This window comes from Colias croceus, chromosome 2 (genome assembly GCF_905220415.1).
Source record: "Colias croceus chromosome 2, ilColCroc2.1".
In the NCBI taxonomy this organism is placed as follows: Eukaryota; Metazoa; Arthropoda; class Insecta; order Lepidoptera; family Pieridae; genus Colias; species Colias croceus.
Genome location: NC_059538.1, coordinates 10,105,522 through 10,124,093, shown reverse-complemented (window position 1 = coordinate 10,124,093; position 18,572 = coordinate 10,105,522). Strand labels below are relative to the sequence as shown.

General features: G+C 31.9%; 1 protein-coding gene across 1 annotated transcript; it reads right to left on the bottom strand.

Annotated features, from left to right (window-relative positions):
• Positions 1–2,996: 2,996 nt before the first annotated feature.
• Positions 2,997–17,657, bottom strand: LOC123700436 (gustatory receptor for sugar taste 64a-like). Its single transcript, XM_045647650.1, has 12 exons — positions 17,607–17,657; positions 15,212–15,375; positions 14,897–15,065; positions 13,149–13,238; positions 8,403–8,583; positions 7,839–8,045; positions 6,771–6,875; positions 6,266–6,450; positions 5,590–5,756; positions 4,629–4,794; positions 3,595–3,684; positions 2,997–3,056 (listed from the first exon to the last, which is right to left on the bottom strand). Exons 1-12 carry the CDS (start codon positions 17,655–17,657, stop codon positions 2,997–2,999), a joined length of 1,635 nt encoding a protein of 544 aa, XP_045503606.1.
• Between the last annotated feature and the right edge of the window lie 915 nt (positions 17,658–18,572).

Genomic DNA, 18,572 nt, shown 5'->3' with positions numbered 1-18,572 from the left:
TGTCGTCGAACTTTTAATTCTTCGACCTATCGATTTTGTCGATGTTCTTCTTCACTTCATATTGAAACACCCAATTTATTTCCTGCATGCTTACCGCTTTTGAATCCCTGACTTATAAAGTTATAATCCTCAATACTGAGCAACTACAGCTTTTTGTTTATTAATAACTAGTTTACCGCCCGCGGCTTCGCCCGCTTTGTCTAAAACCTAATAAATTATATACTAAAACCTTCCTCTTGAATCACTCTATCTATTTACAAAAAACTGCATAAAAATCCGTTGCGTAGTTTTAAAGATTTAAGCATACAAAGGGACATAGGGACCTAGAAAGCGACTTTGTTTTATACTATGTAGTGATTGTAACTAAAATTTGCATAATTGTACGTCCCTAGTAATTTATCAAATTACTTTACCTATTACGCAATGCTAAATCGAGTTTAACAATTCAAGAATCATTTATAAGTGTAATCCTATAACTGGATAACTTTTAATGAGCACCTGAGCTGCGATCTTGCTAAATCTCATCCTAAATGAAGGGCTTTGTCAAATAGAGCGCGTTACTAGCTCGTCAGAGCGCTCACTTGACGCTGCGCTATGACGCCGAATTGTGTTGTACCACGCGGTAATATACCGTCGAATAGAGGGCCCAGTCTCTTACCTGCGCTAAGAAAACGATACATTACAGTATAATGGTTTTATTTAATTATAAGTATAATTAATGAATAATAGCTGCTCCGCGCGGTTTCACCACCGTGGCTCCACCCCTGTTGGTCATAGCGTGATGATATTATGTATAGAATTAACTAAACATCTAATTGCAGAGAGAGACACTTTAAGCTTATGCGTTTTGTGTCTGATGAAGCTCTGAAAACTAGCACTATACCGACCTCGGTATAGCATAGCTGAGCTGTAGGTCACCAGTCGCCACAAAAATATGCCTATTATGTCCTTTCATTGTCATTTTTTATAGTCTTCAAGAATTCAATTTGGTAGGTATTATAATTTTTTCTGTAGTTTTATTCTTATTATTTATCCTTATAATAGACCACGACGCCATAATGCGGCTTCAAGTTAGCGCTCTAACGCGCGTGAAACTGTATGCTTTCTATCTGACAAAACCTTAAATACCTAAATGAATGGCTCCGTTTATTCGGGTATTTGTTACCAGCGTTCAATTGACACAGACTTCAATTTCACGCTTAGCTATTTCGATTTGTTCTCGAATTAATTGTTCACTAATGGATTTTATTTTTAGTTCTATGAAAGATTATAATTTGAATAGGTTGACACTTTTGAGTGAGGTGGATTTTAAATGTGGAATGTGAATTTAATACTAACTTCATATCATTTGAAACTTTAAAATAATGGTTCAGTTGACCTTAAGTTTGGAAACTATTAAGTTAGCTTATTAGTTAGATTATAGATGGTCGATTAAATATTATCTGTAACAATTTTAGGACAGATTAAGTTGATATTTAATAAAATTAAATATCAACCGATTTCGATATTTTTTTTTTATTATATTCCTTGAAGAACGTTTTTATGTATAGAAAACGTAAATATGTAACATGGGCGAAGCCGGGGTGGACCGCCAGTTTCTTATATAATTGCGTTTTCTTAAATCTACATACAATTTGCAATTTAACACATTGTTTTTCAATAATTGTATCTTAATCAACTGTAATAATCAAATTCGGTTTTTTGATATATAATTGCGTTTTATTAAATCTGCATACAACAGATTGTTAAGTATTCACAATTGATTAATTTTAAAATGAATTATTCATGAATGAAAATAAATTACTGTGATACATCGAGCATTGCTTATTGTGTATTTGTGAACAAAAGAAACTTGAGTATAATTTTATATAATTTTATTTCAATAAAGAGAACAATTGTTAGGTAAAAATACGAATAACTTTATACATTTTCAAATATTTTTAGACACATAGGTTTACATACGCGTGGCATCGCAACTACGATAATTATTTTTAACAAAAATTCAACCACTATATCAAAGAGCAGAATTTCACTAAATTCAAATGAGACAAACCTAAAGGCACTAGCTTTCAAATAAAAAAAAAACTTATCAAAATCGGTTTACACAGTCCAAATTTTTAAGATAACCAATAAAGTATTATATGAGTCGAATTGAAAACCTCCTCCTTTTTTGGATATCTGTTGAACGCCTCGCCTGACGCGATCAGCTTGTTTCTATAAAATCCATTCCATATAATTGAAATTCTTCGTCATTTTTGGGATTTAGGATCACGTGATATGGCATTTCATAAAGCCATTCGTCTAAATTATAAGGCACCTCAATAAAGCGTCTTCATCCTGTCTGGAGATAAGCTGTTTATTATTGTCTTTTAGATAAAATTCACCGCCATTCACCTTGATCGTAAAATTTTACACGCGTTTGACGGGCTCCAAACGTAGTTATCCCGAAAACAATTACTATGTAAGTACTATATTATTAGATTGAGAGTCACGTGGACTTTAATTAAGTTCGTTCACCTTTAGTACTATACGTAAAATTGTAGTTACTTTGTTCATTGTTTCTCTTTAATGTACTTTTCAATAAGATTTTCCAATGCATCTACCTATATGTACGTTACGTTTGTCTTATTTTATAAAACTAGCTTACCGCCCGCGGCTTCGCTCGCTTTGTCAAAAACCTAGTAAATTATATACTAAAACCTTCCTCTTGAATCACTCTATCTATCAAAAAAAACCGCATCAAAATCCGTTGCGTAGTTTTAAAGATTTAAGCAATACAAAAGGACATAGGAAAATATGGACAGAGAAAGCGACTTTGTTTTATACTATGTAGTGAAGTTATGGTTCAAAAAGCATTATATGGATAGACCGATCAATTCAGTTAATCAGGTAAGGGAAAAATTAAAACACAAATTTTAATTGTGATTTATTTATTTAAATACCTATTTACAGAATACTGCTATCTTAATGTATTACTCAATATTTTGTTGCTTCTATTAATAATGTTTGTCAAATTGAAGTAATATTAATTCATATTTGACTATAGCAGCAGCCACCTGCAATAAATAGTTAAATTAATTCTACGTTGAATATATTTTTATTACACACAATATTAATATAAGCACACAGATTGAAAATGAAAATATAAAAAAAATCTATCAATTGTTTAAAAACAATTTGTAGTACCTAAAGTAATTTTATTTAGAAAAGATTCACATTCATCGAAATCTATAAATATCGGCTTTTGTAATCCTTTGAAAAATTTTTCCCATAAATTTCACTTTTTCGTGAAAAAGTTCTCAATTCAACAATACATGCCATTCAGCTCATATTACAACGAGGACAAAATGTGAGTATGTGCTATAGTTTAATAATAATTATTATTATTTAAAATTTAACCGCAGCTTCACCCGCGTAGTCAAAGGGCACGCCTAAAACGTTCCCGTTATTATGTGTTAATGTGTGTGCCAATTTCATGAAAATTGGTTCAGCAGTTTTTGCGTGAAGAAATATCGAACAAACAAACAAACAAACAAACATACATACTTTCGCATTTTAGTAGGATAATATTTGTAGTAAGGATAATTTACTCACCTCTAATAACTTCTGTCTATACAAGTAAAAGAACCCGAGTCCGCTCAGAGCTACATCGTCGTTCTCTAATTGAGTTTTGAGTCTTTTTATCTAAAACAAAATATATTCAGAGAGCGTAAAAAAGTTTATCGTACATGTAGATAGTATAAGAAGGTAGTAGTAGTTATTTTGGTGTTCCGGAAAGAAACTTAAACTTAGTCCTACTAGTCCTACTAAATTTATAAATGCGAAAGTTTGTGAGGATGTGTATGTGTGTGTTTGTTACTCTTTCACGCAAATACTTCTGAACAGATTGCAATGAAATTTAGCACACATATAGAGGGTAACTTTAATTAACACATAGAATAGGTTTTATCCCGGAAATCCCACGGGAACGGGAACTATGCGGTTTTTTTTTTAAAGCTAGTACTTTATATTCTAACTAGCTGCTCCGCGTGGTTTCACCCTCGTGGCTCCACTCCTGTTGGTCTCGTGTTGGTCCTTACTTTCCTTTATAGTAAAAATAAGTAGCTATTCAAGTTTGATAGAAAATCTTTCACAGAAATAGATATGATACCTATATTACAGTGAAACCTGGTTAAGTGAGACATCAAGGGACCTGCAATGTCGTTTCACTTATAGAGGTATTCCACTTACCCAGTGTCTCAGATATACAGGTATAAATAAATATCTGTTTCATTTACAGAGGGTTCCATTAATAGAGGTGAGAATACAGGTTCATAAATGGATATTAACTTCAGTTTTTCACCTAATGATAACGATTGTAGCTTTCGTTTTGACATAGTTATGGAGGTTTCTTACTTATCCAGGTCCCACTTAACCAAGTTTCACTGTAATAATTTCTTGTACGTAAGTACGTGATGATATATTTTACTATTTTGAACATCCAAAATAACATTAAGAAAGTATGCTATGTATATACCAGCGTAGCACAAGTTAGGTAATTAATATTGGACATAATATAAAGATAAAATTATTTTATGGAATACCATGAAGTTACCTTTTAGTTTTTTTACCCTTTTAAATATACGCACCTCAATATTATATGCCCCGCTTACACTACTATACAAATATGGGAGGGCCCGTTTAGAGTGTATGTTGATATCAGCCGCTGCCAGCACCACGCCACTGGCTCGGTAGAGTAGCCAAGCCAGTGAGAAGTAATAGTAGATTATATTTATCGCAGTACCCTTTGATCCGCTACTGAAAATTAATTTTAACATAGTTGTAACAAAAATATAATAAAATGGTTTTTACTTTTTATACGTTCTGTGTCGTTTTAACTAATAGCTAACCGGAAAATTATTCCGGAAGCCGTGAAACTTGCTATAAAACTCCATTTTTTTAGTCTAAATTGTTGTGATCTATATAAAGAGATAAGTACCTACATACCTACTTGTATTAAATATTATATAGGTATTTGAAATTAGTTCCTAGATTTAGAATATAGTTTGAATCAAAACTACTGGAGAGTTAAGCGCTCTAACTTCCCCGTACTTTACTGATAGTTCCTGCTTATCGTTATATAATTATGCTTATAGTTACCTATACTATCCATTATAAACTACTTACTTACTTAGAAAAGTTCCTTCTTTTTTAATAGTTATTTGACATTTTTCCACACAATTATTATAAAATTAGGTAAATCCATTTTCAGTTTTTTTTTTCAATTATTATCTAATTTTTCCGTTTTGTAACCGTAATAATATACGGTTATTATACAGTTACAGACTACAGGCTTTCAATCAATTTTCTTAGTTAAATTAATCAAAATTCGCATATTAATGAAAGCCTTATCAATATATTTTATTTACATAAATTAGGTAAGAAATTTTTTCCGCCAATTATTTTATTCCTAGGCTTGAACCACGGTTTTTTTCAAACGCTGTCTTATTTTCCTTTATAAACGAGTTAAATATTGTTTTAAATTATCTTTTAACATAATATAAAATAAACGTCTTTCAACTTAAACTCTTATTACATTAACTTTCTTACCTGATCCCCAAAAACAGTTGCAAGCAAATAAAGTACAAATTATTAAGATTGGAGAGGAGTATCAGCCCTCCGAGGCTCTGGTCAACTTTCCTCACTAACTCTGATTGTTGGACGTAAGCCTGACGAAGATTGCGCCATATTTTGATACGGAGAGGTAGACTTACGACCTAAAAAAAGCATTAAAAAAAAACGCTTTTGATTGAGATTTTTTGCGGTTAATCATTACAATAAATAATAATAAGTACGATTTATGATATTTCTCATAATGGAGCTATCACAATAACTCTAATTGGCCAGATATTACAATAAAAGTAGTATTACAAACAATAAAAGTAGTATTTTTTCTTATGATCATTATTTCTATTGCAACATTCTTCTCCATAGATACTGTTTTCCGAATCGGTGGTAAATGTTTAAAAATATGACGTTTCAAAAGTGCTTCTCGAAGAAGTCTAATTGAATAAATAAATTTTTAGTTTCAGTTTAACAGTTACTGATCAATTTCCAAAATAAATCAATATTCAATTACTAAAATAAGTTTTTATTTAGTCATAAAAGTCGTGAAATCCTATACAAGGTTATCTTATAAAACATTACTTAGGTATAATTAAGCAAATATCTCCCCAAAGCATGCCACGTGATCCTAATACAGGCTAAATTGAAAATTAAGACTCACCCTATTGTGATATTTCATTTTCTTCTCAAACAATACGAAACGATGAACAAAAAGATTTAATCGGTTGTACTTCGAAGCCAGGCCGACGCTGATTAAAATTATAATCAGGTCCTGGAAGTTCCAAAATATTGTGGCCAACTTGCTGAGAATGAAAATCGGTATCGCTATCCATAGAGAATATTTACCTTAAATTAGTAATTATTCAATTTAATTATAAATTAATTAACCATATTTTATCAACAATGACTACCTAATTATGTGGGCATTACCCTATTATTTATTCTTACAAGCCAAGATGGAGTCTTGTTTTTCATTTTCATTTTTACTTGTAAATTATTTTGGCCAATATTTATTATCATCGCATATCATACCTATGTAGTTTTAAGTATTCATTACTAGCTTATATCGAATCAACTAAACATTTATTTCTCATGTACTCTTTATTGTACACAAAATATGTATCACGTCATATATTATTTAAACAGACCATCAAAATACGCCTTACTTCTTTGCAAGATGAATCCGTGTGAACTCAAGATATAACGTTCAAAGTACTCCCCCGGCGGACAGTCGAGCCCCGTTCCTGACATCATACTCAACGCGTGCTCAACTGTAAATAACTCATCTTTACACTGAACCACAAAGTAAAACTTAGCGTGGAATGATCCATAATTAGTACATGTGAGCTTTTGCAGAGGCGTCAGAGGTTCTTGACATATAAACGGGGTTTTGTATTAAATTCTGCATCTCAAAGAGTTCTGTGACATGCAAAACACTCAAGTTTTTATATGTATATTGTATAGGTACTATTAAATAAAAATCTACTAGTAAAATAGAATATAATTTTTACAAAGTATTTTATTTTTAATCTACTTATATGATTTTGATTTGGAATTAGAGAATACATTCACACTACTGACAGTATGTACCTAATGTATCATGAATAACATAATCTGATCGATTATTAAAATTTATAGAAAATATTATCAACTAAATCGTACCTACCACTATCTACTATGTTAATTTACAATTGCACATACTGGCCTGACCTCATAAACTTTTAACTGTCTACCCATTAAAATATAATGATGTGGCTTTGATTTAAAAGTCAAAGCTCTTACGGCATCATCCAGTGGGCAAGATAAAAATGTATAATTTTCACTCAGAGAAACAACAATCAGTATTCGCCAACTGTTGAATGTCTTACCACATCAAAGCTACACGACTACACGATAAAACTATACGACTCTCAAAAAAAGTTTGTGGCGTTTTTTCGTTTGTTTTGCTGTAAAACCATTTATTGGTGAGACTATAGCAGTTTTTTAGAGATACCAGTTTAATTTAAACCCAATTATGATTTTACCTAAATACTTGAAATAACATCTTTATACATAAAAAAGATTAACAGATTTCATTGGTTTTTGTTTTGTTGCACGTGATTAAATAACAACTGTTTACTAGATTAGAGAACAAAAAAATACTTCTCTTTTCGAACAGATAAAGTTAAACTGTTGAAAATTTAAAGAACCAACAAAAAATAAGTCTCTTCTAACACATATTATATAAAACTCACCAAACGCACATATACCGACGTAACTGCTTATAAATATAATTCTTGCTCTAATCCTTTTATCAGGAAGAATGTTCAGTTCAATTCTTTCAGTTCTCTTCCAGAATAAAGCTAGTTCTTCCCAATTGCTTATTATTTTCCATGATATTAACATGGACAGCAAAGCGTTGCCATAGAAAATTGATCCAGATAGCCGAGAAATTACACTATCTATGAAATATAGGGGAATCATTTGAGTACAAGTAAAGATATATTATTACAAAATTTGGGGTAAACTTGAGGTAATATTTCCCACCTTTTGCAAAACCATCACCGTAATTATTATTTAATGAAAATGAAGAGGATGCAACTTGTTAAATACGTTTATTAGTACTCTTAATAAAAATCGAATCCCTCTCAGCCTTTAAATGGTCAGATAAAGACAGAAAACCAACCTCTACAAGCTTTCAAATAAAACAATAATCATCAAAATTGGTTGACCCTGTCAAAAGCTCTAACATAAAAAAATACAGTTGAATTGATAACCTCCTTCGTTTTATATATATTTTCAGGAAAAAATTTATGCACCTTTTGGATTCACATTCCAGCTATTCAAAGTTTTTATCAGCTTCGAAATAGACACTGTCTCCAAAATCATCAGCATTGCCAACATTACAATAGCTCCTAGAAGAGCTAATCTCCCGCCATATGTTGGAATGCCAAAATATTTCGCCATTTTAAATATATTTGTCATAGTTGGTAGAAATTCCTGAAACACAGCGATATTTGTATCCTACTATAAGGATGACATTATTATTTACTTACTACTTATGTGTATTTTTGCAATTATTACTTTTTTTTATAAACAACACACTCAAAATAAACGCGTGGGTGTGTGCCGAGCACACGTGTCAGAAGTGAAACTTCTTTGGCAAGATTCAAAGAGACCAAATCGATGCCTTAATCCATGACGTCACGGTATTGCCACGACACGACCTTGAAATTTAACTCTCAATGCGCCTACCTCAAAAGAACTGTAAAATGATGTTATTGAAGTCCTTCATATATCCATTTTGTATAGCAATATCACATAAATAATTCTACTATGAAAGAATACACCAGAAGGTGAGATCCTTGATATATTTATGTACAGGCTATTTGGAAATAATAAATATTATAAGATGAATGTATCTCGTGTCCCTCTTTCGTAAATAAGCACTTGTGAAACTAAGTACGTCTGTTTATTTTTCCCTCACACGTGATTATTACAAGCTCTGTTTCTTATACAAACACTTCCGAATATAACTTTTATTAAGTTTCATCAGAAAAGTTTTATTAATCCATTGACCACCAAGCGGCCCAATGAGACCACGACACAATAGATTTTCTATTGTGTCTGTGATTATGGGGGCTGAGGCATAACATTTTGTTTATTTTATTTGTAACTGATAAGGTACTGAGGTAAGTTCTGTACTTTTTAAAACTTATTTATAAACATTATTTTAAGTGTTAGCAAACGAGCTTGTGAGGCGTAAGGAATTATCACTAGTCACCACAAGTATCGCATCTGCATATTGGAACATATTTAAGGGGAATCGATTAATAAAGTAAAAAATATATCTGCAGAAATAGGTATAAAACACGAGCCTCAGGCACTCGCGCTATAGTAACACAGCAACACTTAAATGGTACTATTTCACGCTGATCTTCTGTGTGGTACCTTCCCTAGTGCAAGCTGGTCCACTTCGTACCAAATCATGCTTTTATGTAGAAACGAAGATAAGAAGGAGTTTCTTAAAAACATCTAATCAATAATACACATAAGACATAATATTATAATTTATCAAAATCTTACGTCTTTTTGCATGTCTGGTCTTTTTTGCGTAGCAGTTCCCATCTGAATTTTTAATAGCAATGATTAATGGCAAAATATACTGGATGTTGCTCCAACTGAAAATTGGGAAATTTTGAGCTATATTGTAAGTACCAACCAACAATGAGAAACAACGAAAAAATCTCTACATAATAATACGTATTTTGTGTATAAGATAGATATGTGTGTTTTCTATATATTTGTAGGACACTCATAATTCATTTAAGGTAAAGAACTTAGTTTATACCAGAGCTTTTTACGTGAAATCTGATCAACGCCGATAGCAACATTATACCTATTTTCCGAAGCTCTCAACTCTACAATCTTGCGACCTTTCCGTCTACGAGATAGTTTTCAATTAATTTTGTATTAAAGTATCAATAACCTGCTTCGAACTTTTATATTTTTAAAACATTCATCAAACTTTTATATTTAGAAGTATAATATTTTATTTTTACTAGAATGCAGGAGCTATTACTATTTTTGTAAACTAGCTGTGCCCCGCGGTTTTACCCGCAGTGCTCCGCTCCTGTTGGTCTTAGCGTGATGATATATAGCCTATAGCCTTACTCGATAAATACTATCGAACACCGAAAGAATTTTTCAAATCGAACCAGTACCTGACATTAGCGCGTACAAACAAACAAAAAAACAAACTCTTCAGCTTTATAATGTTGGCATAGATAACATTTTCCACCAAATATAGTAACTTTATAGTAAATAGTAACTAAATGGTCACTTCTCTATAATAGAAAAGTTTTTCTGACATCATTATTCATGAGATGTCTGTAACAGCCACATTTCATTTAATTTTAACCCTCGCTTTCAGAAGTTGCACTGATCCTTTTTAGTTTTACCAAACTGTTATAGTCGGTTTTGCGTTATTTGATATCAAATAGGCTCTGTGCAATTAATAATGTCAAAATGTTCAACGCCAATTTAAATAGTCTAAAATTATATTATATTTATGTATATAAAATGTGTCTCTCACACAACATTTTCATATGTAAATTCTTAATTTTATGAAACGGTAAGTGTGAATATCAACTTCTTAATTTAATAACAAATCGGTATTATTTATATAAAAAAAAATATTTATAACGTTACCTGGCAAAACCAATTGGGTCTCTTCTTGGTCTCTTTATAAAATTCGAAAATAACCTAATTGTTTACGGCTACATTTTATTTCCTACGAATATTTCCCCAAGCAAATACACATACGGACTTACCTTGAACAAAATTGTTAGTTGAAAAGCAAAGGTTTATCCGTGCTTACTTTCAACTAAAAGCATTATAGAGAAAATTATCGTTTTATATACGAATATATGAACAAAGGTTGTAAAAGTTTACTAAATTACACCCTCGGGTTTATTTGTAATTCTAGCAATGACTGGAATGTATCGTAAAAATTTATTATATTTTCGTATTATACCAATTAAGGACCATATGTATTTTATTGGTTTGTAATCTAGATTTATCTTTTCTAGGTTCTACAAGCAAAAAGGCATTTTCTTCGAGAGAATTATGATACTAGTAGAAGAGGAATATTTTTGAAAAATGCATGCATCGTTATATTTGAAAGATATTAGAGATACAATTATTATATTATTATACCAAGCTACATCAACAAAAATGTAAAATTATCTATACTAATATTATAAAGTTGAAGAGTTTGTTTGTTTGAACGCGCTGATCTCAAGAACTACTGGTCAGATTTTAAAATTCTTTCGGTGTTAGATAGCCTATGTATATATGGCTATGGCTATAGGCTATGTATTATCACGCTAAGACCAAAGGAGCGGAGCACTGCGAGTAAAACCGCGGGGCACAGATAGTAAAGGATAATCTTAAAAAATACTGAAACCATGTTTAAGATTCTTTCATAATAGGTATATTGTTCGTGCATAATATTATGTTGAAAGTATTTGAAATATCGTGGGTAAAACCATGTAACAATTATAATAAAAAAAATTAAAATACATGTTTTGTTTTATTTATATATACCTACCTTACCTATCTATAATATGGCCGCTCTACACAGGTAGAGTAAACGGTAGAGTAGAGCGGTAGAGTACTAACTATCTTACTTACCATATCATACCATACTAATGTACATTGGTAGAGTAGAGTTCTAAATTTTCTACTAAAACTGGTAGAGTACTGAGAACTCTACCAGACTCTCTACCAGAATAGCATGCTAATTCACTCTACCGTTTACTATACTCGTGTACAGCACCCAATACTCTCGTCTCTTATTTTTCAAATAAATAAAAATGTTGAACCACATAAAAGTGTTACAAATAAAAATGCGTTTTCAGAACGATAAATTTTATTCAATTATTCATTCCACAACCGGTTTCCATTAAAACTTATATATTCCATTCGAGTTTTTGTTCTACTTAAACCTTATTTCAAAGTACCAACATATGAAAATTATATCAGAAAATTTTATGATAACAAAACTTTTTGTTTCCGCAAGTTATTAAAACAACATTATTGAACATTGGGCCTTTATTAAATCTATATATAAATGAAACCCGTTTTCCTTGGTCACGGCATCACGCGTGAACGGCTGGATCGATTTCGATAATTCTTTTTTTATTATATTCCTTGAAGTACGAGGATGGTTCCTATGTAGAGAAAGCGTAAGTATGTAGTACCACGGGCGAAGCCGGGGCGGACCGCTAGTACACTATATTTATTTCATAACTGTAGCATTATGTAGAGGGGCATTTGCAGGAATACTGTTTTCACTTTTATCTGAATTGTCGTATTGAATTAAAACAAGAACATAGGTTACTACGGAGCTTGCTACCTGTAACAATAAAACACATTTTCTTTATTAAAAATATTATTTTTATCAAACTTATAAAAATGTACTAGGTGAAAAAAGAGCGTGTGTGCTGAGCACACTTGTCAGAAGTGAAACTTCTTTGGCGAGATTCAGAGACACCAGAGTCGTCACCTTACTTCATAACGCGACCTTGAAATTTTACTCTTAACCATAAAATATGTTTTAATTTATCAATCTCATTAAATTATTGTATTGTCCCCTCTCCTTGATAAGTGTACAAAGTTTGAATTAAATCAGTCCTTTTATATTGGGTTAAAATGGAATCTAAAAGAGTTGGACACAGGTGTTGGACACAGGTATACTTTTTAACAAACCTAAAAGATGATTATAATTAACGAACTACCCTTGCTTATGCTAATTTTAAATGATTATATCAATGCAACGTTAACTATTACTAACTGACTTATTACCCTACTATATTCTATTAGCGTGCATCTTAGCCATTCGAAATTAAATTTAGGTTCTAGAATAGTTTAATGTCAGAGTTGAGGCGTAACGTCTTAAAATGTCACAGTATATTAAATTATTAACAATATTATTCTATATATGAGATTTATTTATGTAAAATCGTATTAATTATAAGCAGAAATGGTTTAAAATGTCTTACTTGCAGTAATACCGTTCTTGTTAAATTGAAGAATCCCAAACCACTTAGAGCGACGTTGTCTTTGCTTAGTTGATCTTGGAGTCTTTCAATCTGTAAGAAATATATAAAATACGTACAGGCGAACAATACATCTTCTCTTTTTTTTTGTAAGTAACTTATTTCACTAATTCCATTGAGTTTTAGATAGAGTATCAGCTGTTTTCAGTGATTTTTAATATTATCATTATTGCAGATATTAATATTGAAGTGAACTTTCTTTTAGCGTAATTAACAAAATCACAATCAAACTCAAAATCTATGTTACTATTGAAGAAAGAGCTAAATAAATAAATTTACAATCGCACATTTTTGTAAAAGTTTTTAATATTTTATTTCATTGTGAACTTCGAGCTAAACATGAATGATTTATTTATGTTATTAACTTTCTTTCGACACCTCAATACTCTTCATCATAGCTGCAATAACAAAAATACACATTCATACTAAAACTACTTCGAAATCTCTCCGCGTATTAACCCATCTTAATCATAACTCCCAACATGAAACTTTATAACTTTATGGGCCCTCTACACAATGGGCATAGTTGGCCCAACAAATGATCGTCGATATTTGTCGGCTATTATCATCGAGATATATGTACTACGTACTAGAGAGGCGATCGCTACTACACTCTCTTTAACACGAGCTAGAGGCAAGAATCACAAGTCTCTTTAGTCTGTGCCGGACGCTTGCCGCGTCAACACGTGTTATTGCTCTGTTCAAAATGCCTTCGTGTGTGCTAAGATATTGTTTTAACAGTTCCCATAATACAAACAAATCCCGAGGAGTGACTTTTCACCAGTAAGTTTCCTTATTATGAGTAAGTCATGCATTTTACTAATATTGTTATCATTTTGCGAAAAATCACCACGCGTTCTGCGTTTCGCGCCATTTTTCATAGACTAACAGCACAGACGTGACACTATCGATGAGTTAAAAAAAATATAACTGGATTTTTTAACTATGAATATACAATATGAAAGAATACCGTGGTGTAGTACCTAGATATTTATACTTTTACCCGACTACGCAAAGTAAAACGGTAGGTTATATTAAGTAATATTTATTTATTTACCTATTTTTATTTATTAAAAAAAGGTTCATCAACAGTTGTTCCAATAGGATTTATAAATTATTATGCCCTCCCCCATCCTCGAATCTCACGTGAGCTTTTTCAAAATATGAGTTTCTTATACGTAAACGTCATCAACATTGAATCATCGTATCCATTTAATTAGGGCTATTATAAACCAATACTCCAAAATTCGATTACATCATGAAGCAAAAACTGATAAAACTATTGATTACTACACAAAACGACAAAAGCTTACTAAATTGATATTATTTAAAGGAAATTAAAATACATAGTTTAATATAAAATCCTCTTTTTATTAATTCCCTAGTATCAGTACCACCAGATAGTACCAAGTAAACAGATTGCACAATGTGTCGCATCTGCACGCATTGCTTAATCTTTGAACTTGAAGCCACGCCTCGCTCGTTCCACACGTACCCCACCACATCGGCCGCGCGCAATGTTTTTGTTTGGAATAACCTCTCTAGTACGTAGTACATATATCTCGATGGCTATTATGAATAAACATCTACAATGACAACCGATCATGGACATTCAGGCCATCTATACTATCGTGATTGCCTCTACTCGCCCAACGTTGCCCACTGTGTAAAGGGCCCATTATTATACTCACCTCAATATTGAAGCATCGTGCATTACATGAATACAAACATGGTAGGGCTCTTCTAGAATGTTCGTACACGTCAGCAGCAGCTAGAACTACGAAACTGGATCGCAAGCAAAGCCAGAGTAAGGATGCTAGGTAGTAGATTTGCTGGAAGCGGTCTCCTGCCATTCCCTGCCTAAAGATTAAGACAATTATATGACGTATCTTACGAAGTGTCGCAGAAATAAGATGACCGCTGTGTTTTAAATTGTAAAGGCAAATAGTACTTTTCGTAAGAATTCAAAAGACCATAAAAATCAATCATAAAAATTAAAAACTTACGTAATCCCCAAAAACAGTTGCAAGCATATAAAGTAGAAATTAAAGAAGTTAGAGAACAGTATCAACGAGCCGAGCGCGTCGTTCGCCTTCCTCACAAGCAAGCCCTGCTTCACGTAGGCTTCCCGGATCTTTCGCCACATGTACACTTGGAGTATTTCTGCATCCTGAGGGTTTTATTGTGACGTCTTAAACCTTTTAATCATCAGGTTTTTTAATATAAGTCTACCACTATCTAGTCCTAATTCCAGTGTGGGTATATAGGTCATATTATTATAGCGCCATCACTTTCCCAGTCTGGATTTAGTATACAGGATGTAATCGTTAAGTGTGCACATGCGATTATTCCGTAACTATTGCAGATATCAAAAAGCTTAAATCTGATATCGAAAGTACTTAACCTAATGAGTAAAATGACCATAATATTTTTTTTAAAATAAAACGAGAAATATCCAATTTATTTCCCATACATTTTGTATTCATAGCAAATTTTCGAAGTGACGTCCTCATTGTGTACTACAATGAAGCTCTCTATTTACAGTTTCTAAATGAACTTCCCTTCAAATTTGCGAAATAATTAAAGCAGAAAATCAAAAAAAGAAAGAAAAAGCTAAAATCTTTCATATTAAATGTACCTACATGGGATATTCATATCTCATACTAAATGTATGGGAAGGGTTTAAAGTTAATTTTTTTGATATTTCTCGTTTTATTTTAAAAAATTTACTATGGCCATTTTACTCATTACGTTAAGTACTTTCGATATAAGTTTAAAGTTTTTTGATATCTCTAATAGTTACGGAATAATCGCTTGTGCACACTTAACGATTACACCGTGTATAGGTCATATTAATATAGTGCCATCACTTTCCCAGTCTGGATTGAGTATCTATACTAATATTATAGAGCTGAAGAATATGGTTGATTGAACGCTCTAATGTTAAAAGCAAGAGGATTATAACTGTATTCATTTATCCATCCAAAGCAACAGTCTTTATTATTATAATTATAGTCATCACCAATAGTGGCAGCTTAGCATTAATGTTGCAAAAATAGTCGTTTGAAGAGACGACGAAGTTGTGTGGGCCACCTACCTACATTTATTTTAATTAATGTTTAAAATTATTAGACATACCGATTACCGGTGTCACGCAAAGTTTTTTGTGATTTCCTTTATACTTGGTAATGAGGATTTAAACGTGAACGTTCACTCATTTAAAGTGACGTGAATTCAATTCACCATTCGATTCAGGATAATTAAAAGTAATACTTAGTGTTAACCAATCGTTGACTTGAATTTTTTTAGTAATTACACAAATAAATATACAAAAGTCTCTTATTATAAATATAGGTCATAGCCTCATAGATAACATATCCAGTGATAATTTCTATCCTCTATGGTTTGAATACTAAGCACTATGGTTGGTACATGTAGACTGTATTGCATTTTCACTCCACTTCAGAGAGACCAAAGGGGTATTACATATAAGGAGATTTCATCCATGTATTTCCATACATTAGAGGATGTAATTTATATAAATTTATGTGTGAAATTTAGAACTATACATATATAAATTGTATTTTTGTTGAGAACCATTTCTTACCTTATTATTTACTAGATTTCCGCCCGCGGCTTCGCCCGCGTTTGCAAAGGAAAACCCGCATAGTTCCCGTTCCCGTGGGATTTTCGGGATAAAAACTATCCTATGTGTTAATCCAAGTTACCCTCTATATGTGTGCTAAATTTCATTGTAATCGGTTCAGTATTTTTTACGTGAAAGAGTATCAAACATCCATACATCCATACATACTTTCGCATTTATAATATTAGTAGGATATGTTCGCTATGTTATGCTCCAAATTTCATAGATTCAACTGTTTTGGGGGTCAACGAAAAAACGTTCGAATCTATAGAATTACTTTTACTACTATAATTTAGAATCACAAAAAGTATTTAAAAGTATAAAAAGTCTTTAAATGAAAAACTCAAACACCTAAAATGAACTAGAACGCTTAACTTTCTTTACTTTAAGACAATCTTTATCGTCTACGATCTTTTACTATCCCTATAATATTACCAAGATAACTAATTATTTAACTAGTAGGTACTTGACCATATTCATATACTTTAAAATTTCTTTATTATTATCATATTTCTACACTAGATTCTCGCCCGTGGCTTCACCCGCTTTTTCTAAGAAAAACTCGCAGAGTTCTCGTTCCTGAGTGATTGTTGGGTTAAAAAGTAGTTTATGTCTTATACTGGGTGTTCAGCTTCCTACATAGCAAATACCATAGTAATAAGTTTAGTAGTTTTTATGTGAAAGAATAACAAACATCCATCCATCCTCACAAACTTTCGAATTTATAATACTAGTATGATTATTAATTTACTTACCTTAGACCACTTCTGTTCCTTGAGTTTGTTGCACACAGTCGCCACACACATATTAAGTCTATGGTATCTAGACGTCAATCCTATACTAATTAGTACAATGAGAAGATCCTGAAAGTTCCACAAAATGGTCGCAACGTTGCTCGTAAAAAACACCGGCACAGCTATCGAGTTCGTATAATCCTCTGAAATTTTATTTTTACTTTATTGATCTAAAACTGTACAATGAAAATTCAACGATTAATAACATTAATTAGGGGTCTTATTATAGCAATTTTTTGTAGACAACAGGAGAAATATTAGTTAAAGGAGAGGATTAGGGCATATACTAAGTAATAATGTGTGTAAGATTATATAAAATGTATAAGAGACTATGAATAATGTGTATGCAAATGTACATAATAAATAAAACATATTCAAGAGGAAGAAAATAAAACCATAAAAAATAATATTCACACACATAAAAGAATATAGATATAATACAATATCTATATATTTACAAATGTACAGAGGGAGTTCTTAAGCCTAGTATGCTAAATTATTTAGTAAGTAAAAATACGAATAGCCCATCAAACCAGCAAGATAACCATGACCAAAACAATGATTAACAACCAGCGCCTCCTCCTATCGTAAGTAAAACAAAAACTTATAACACAAAAACAAATAAACGAAGTCCCCCAATACGGCCGGTCACCGCGGGGGTCAAAGACCACAACCCTCCACTCCATCCAATACATATATGTACATACAACGCTCGATCACTACTATCATATGAAAGGCTACTAGAGTTCAAACACGCCATATCAACTATTAAATATGATATCATTGGTCTATCAGAAATTAGACGTACAGGCTATAATAAAGAAGAAACTGAAGACCATATATTCTGCCACTTTGGCGAAACTAAAGGCAAATACGGTGTAGGATTCCTCATAAAAAAACACCTAAAAAATAACATAGAATGCTTTA

Coding starts and splice junctions, on each gene's coding strand:
- LOC123700436 (XM_045647650.1), bottom strand. CDS start 17,657: ATGTGTGTGGCGACTGTGTGCAACAAACTCAAGGAACAGAAGTGGTCT. Junction 6,876..7,838: donor CGTCGGTATATGTGCGTTTG/GTGAGTTTTATA, acceptor AGTTATTTACAG/TTGAGCACGCGTTGAGTATG. Junction 4,795..5,589: donor CAACTGTTTTTGGGGATCAG/GTAAGAAAGTTA, acceptor AATTTTCAGTAG/CGGATCAAAGGGTACTGCGA.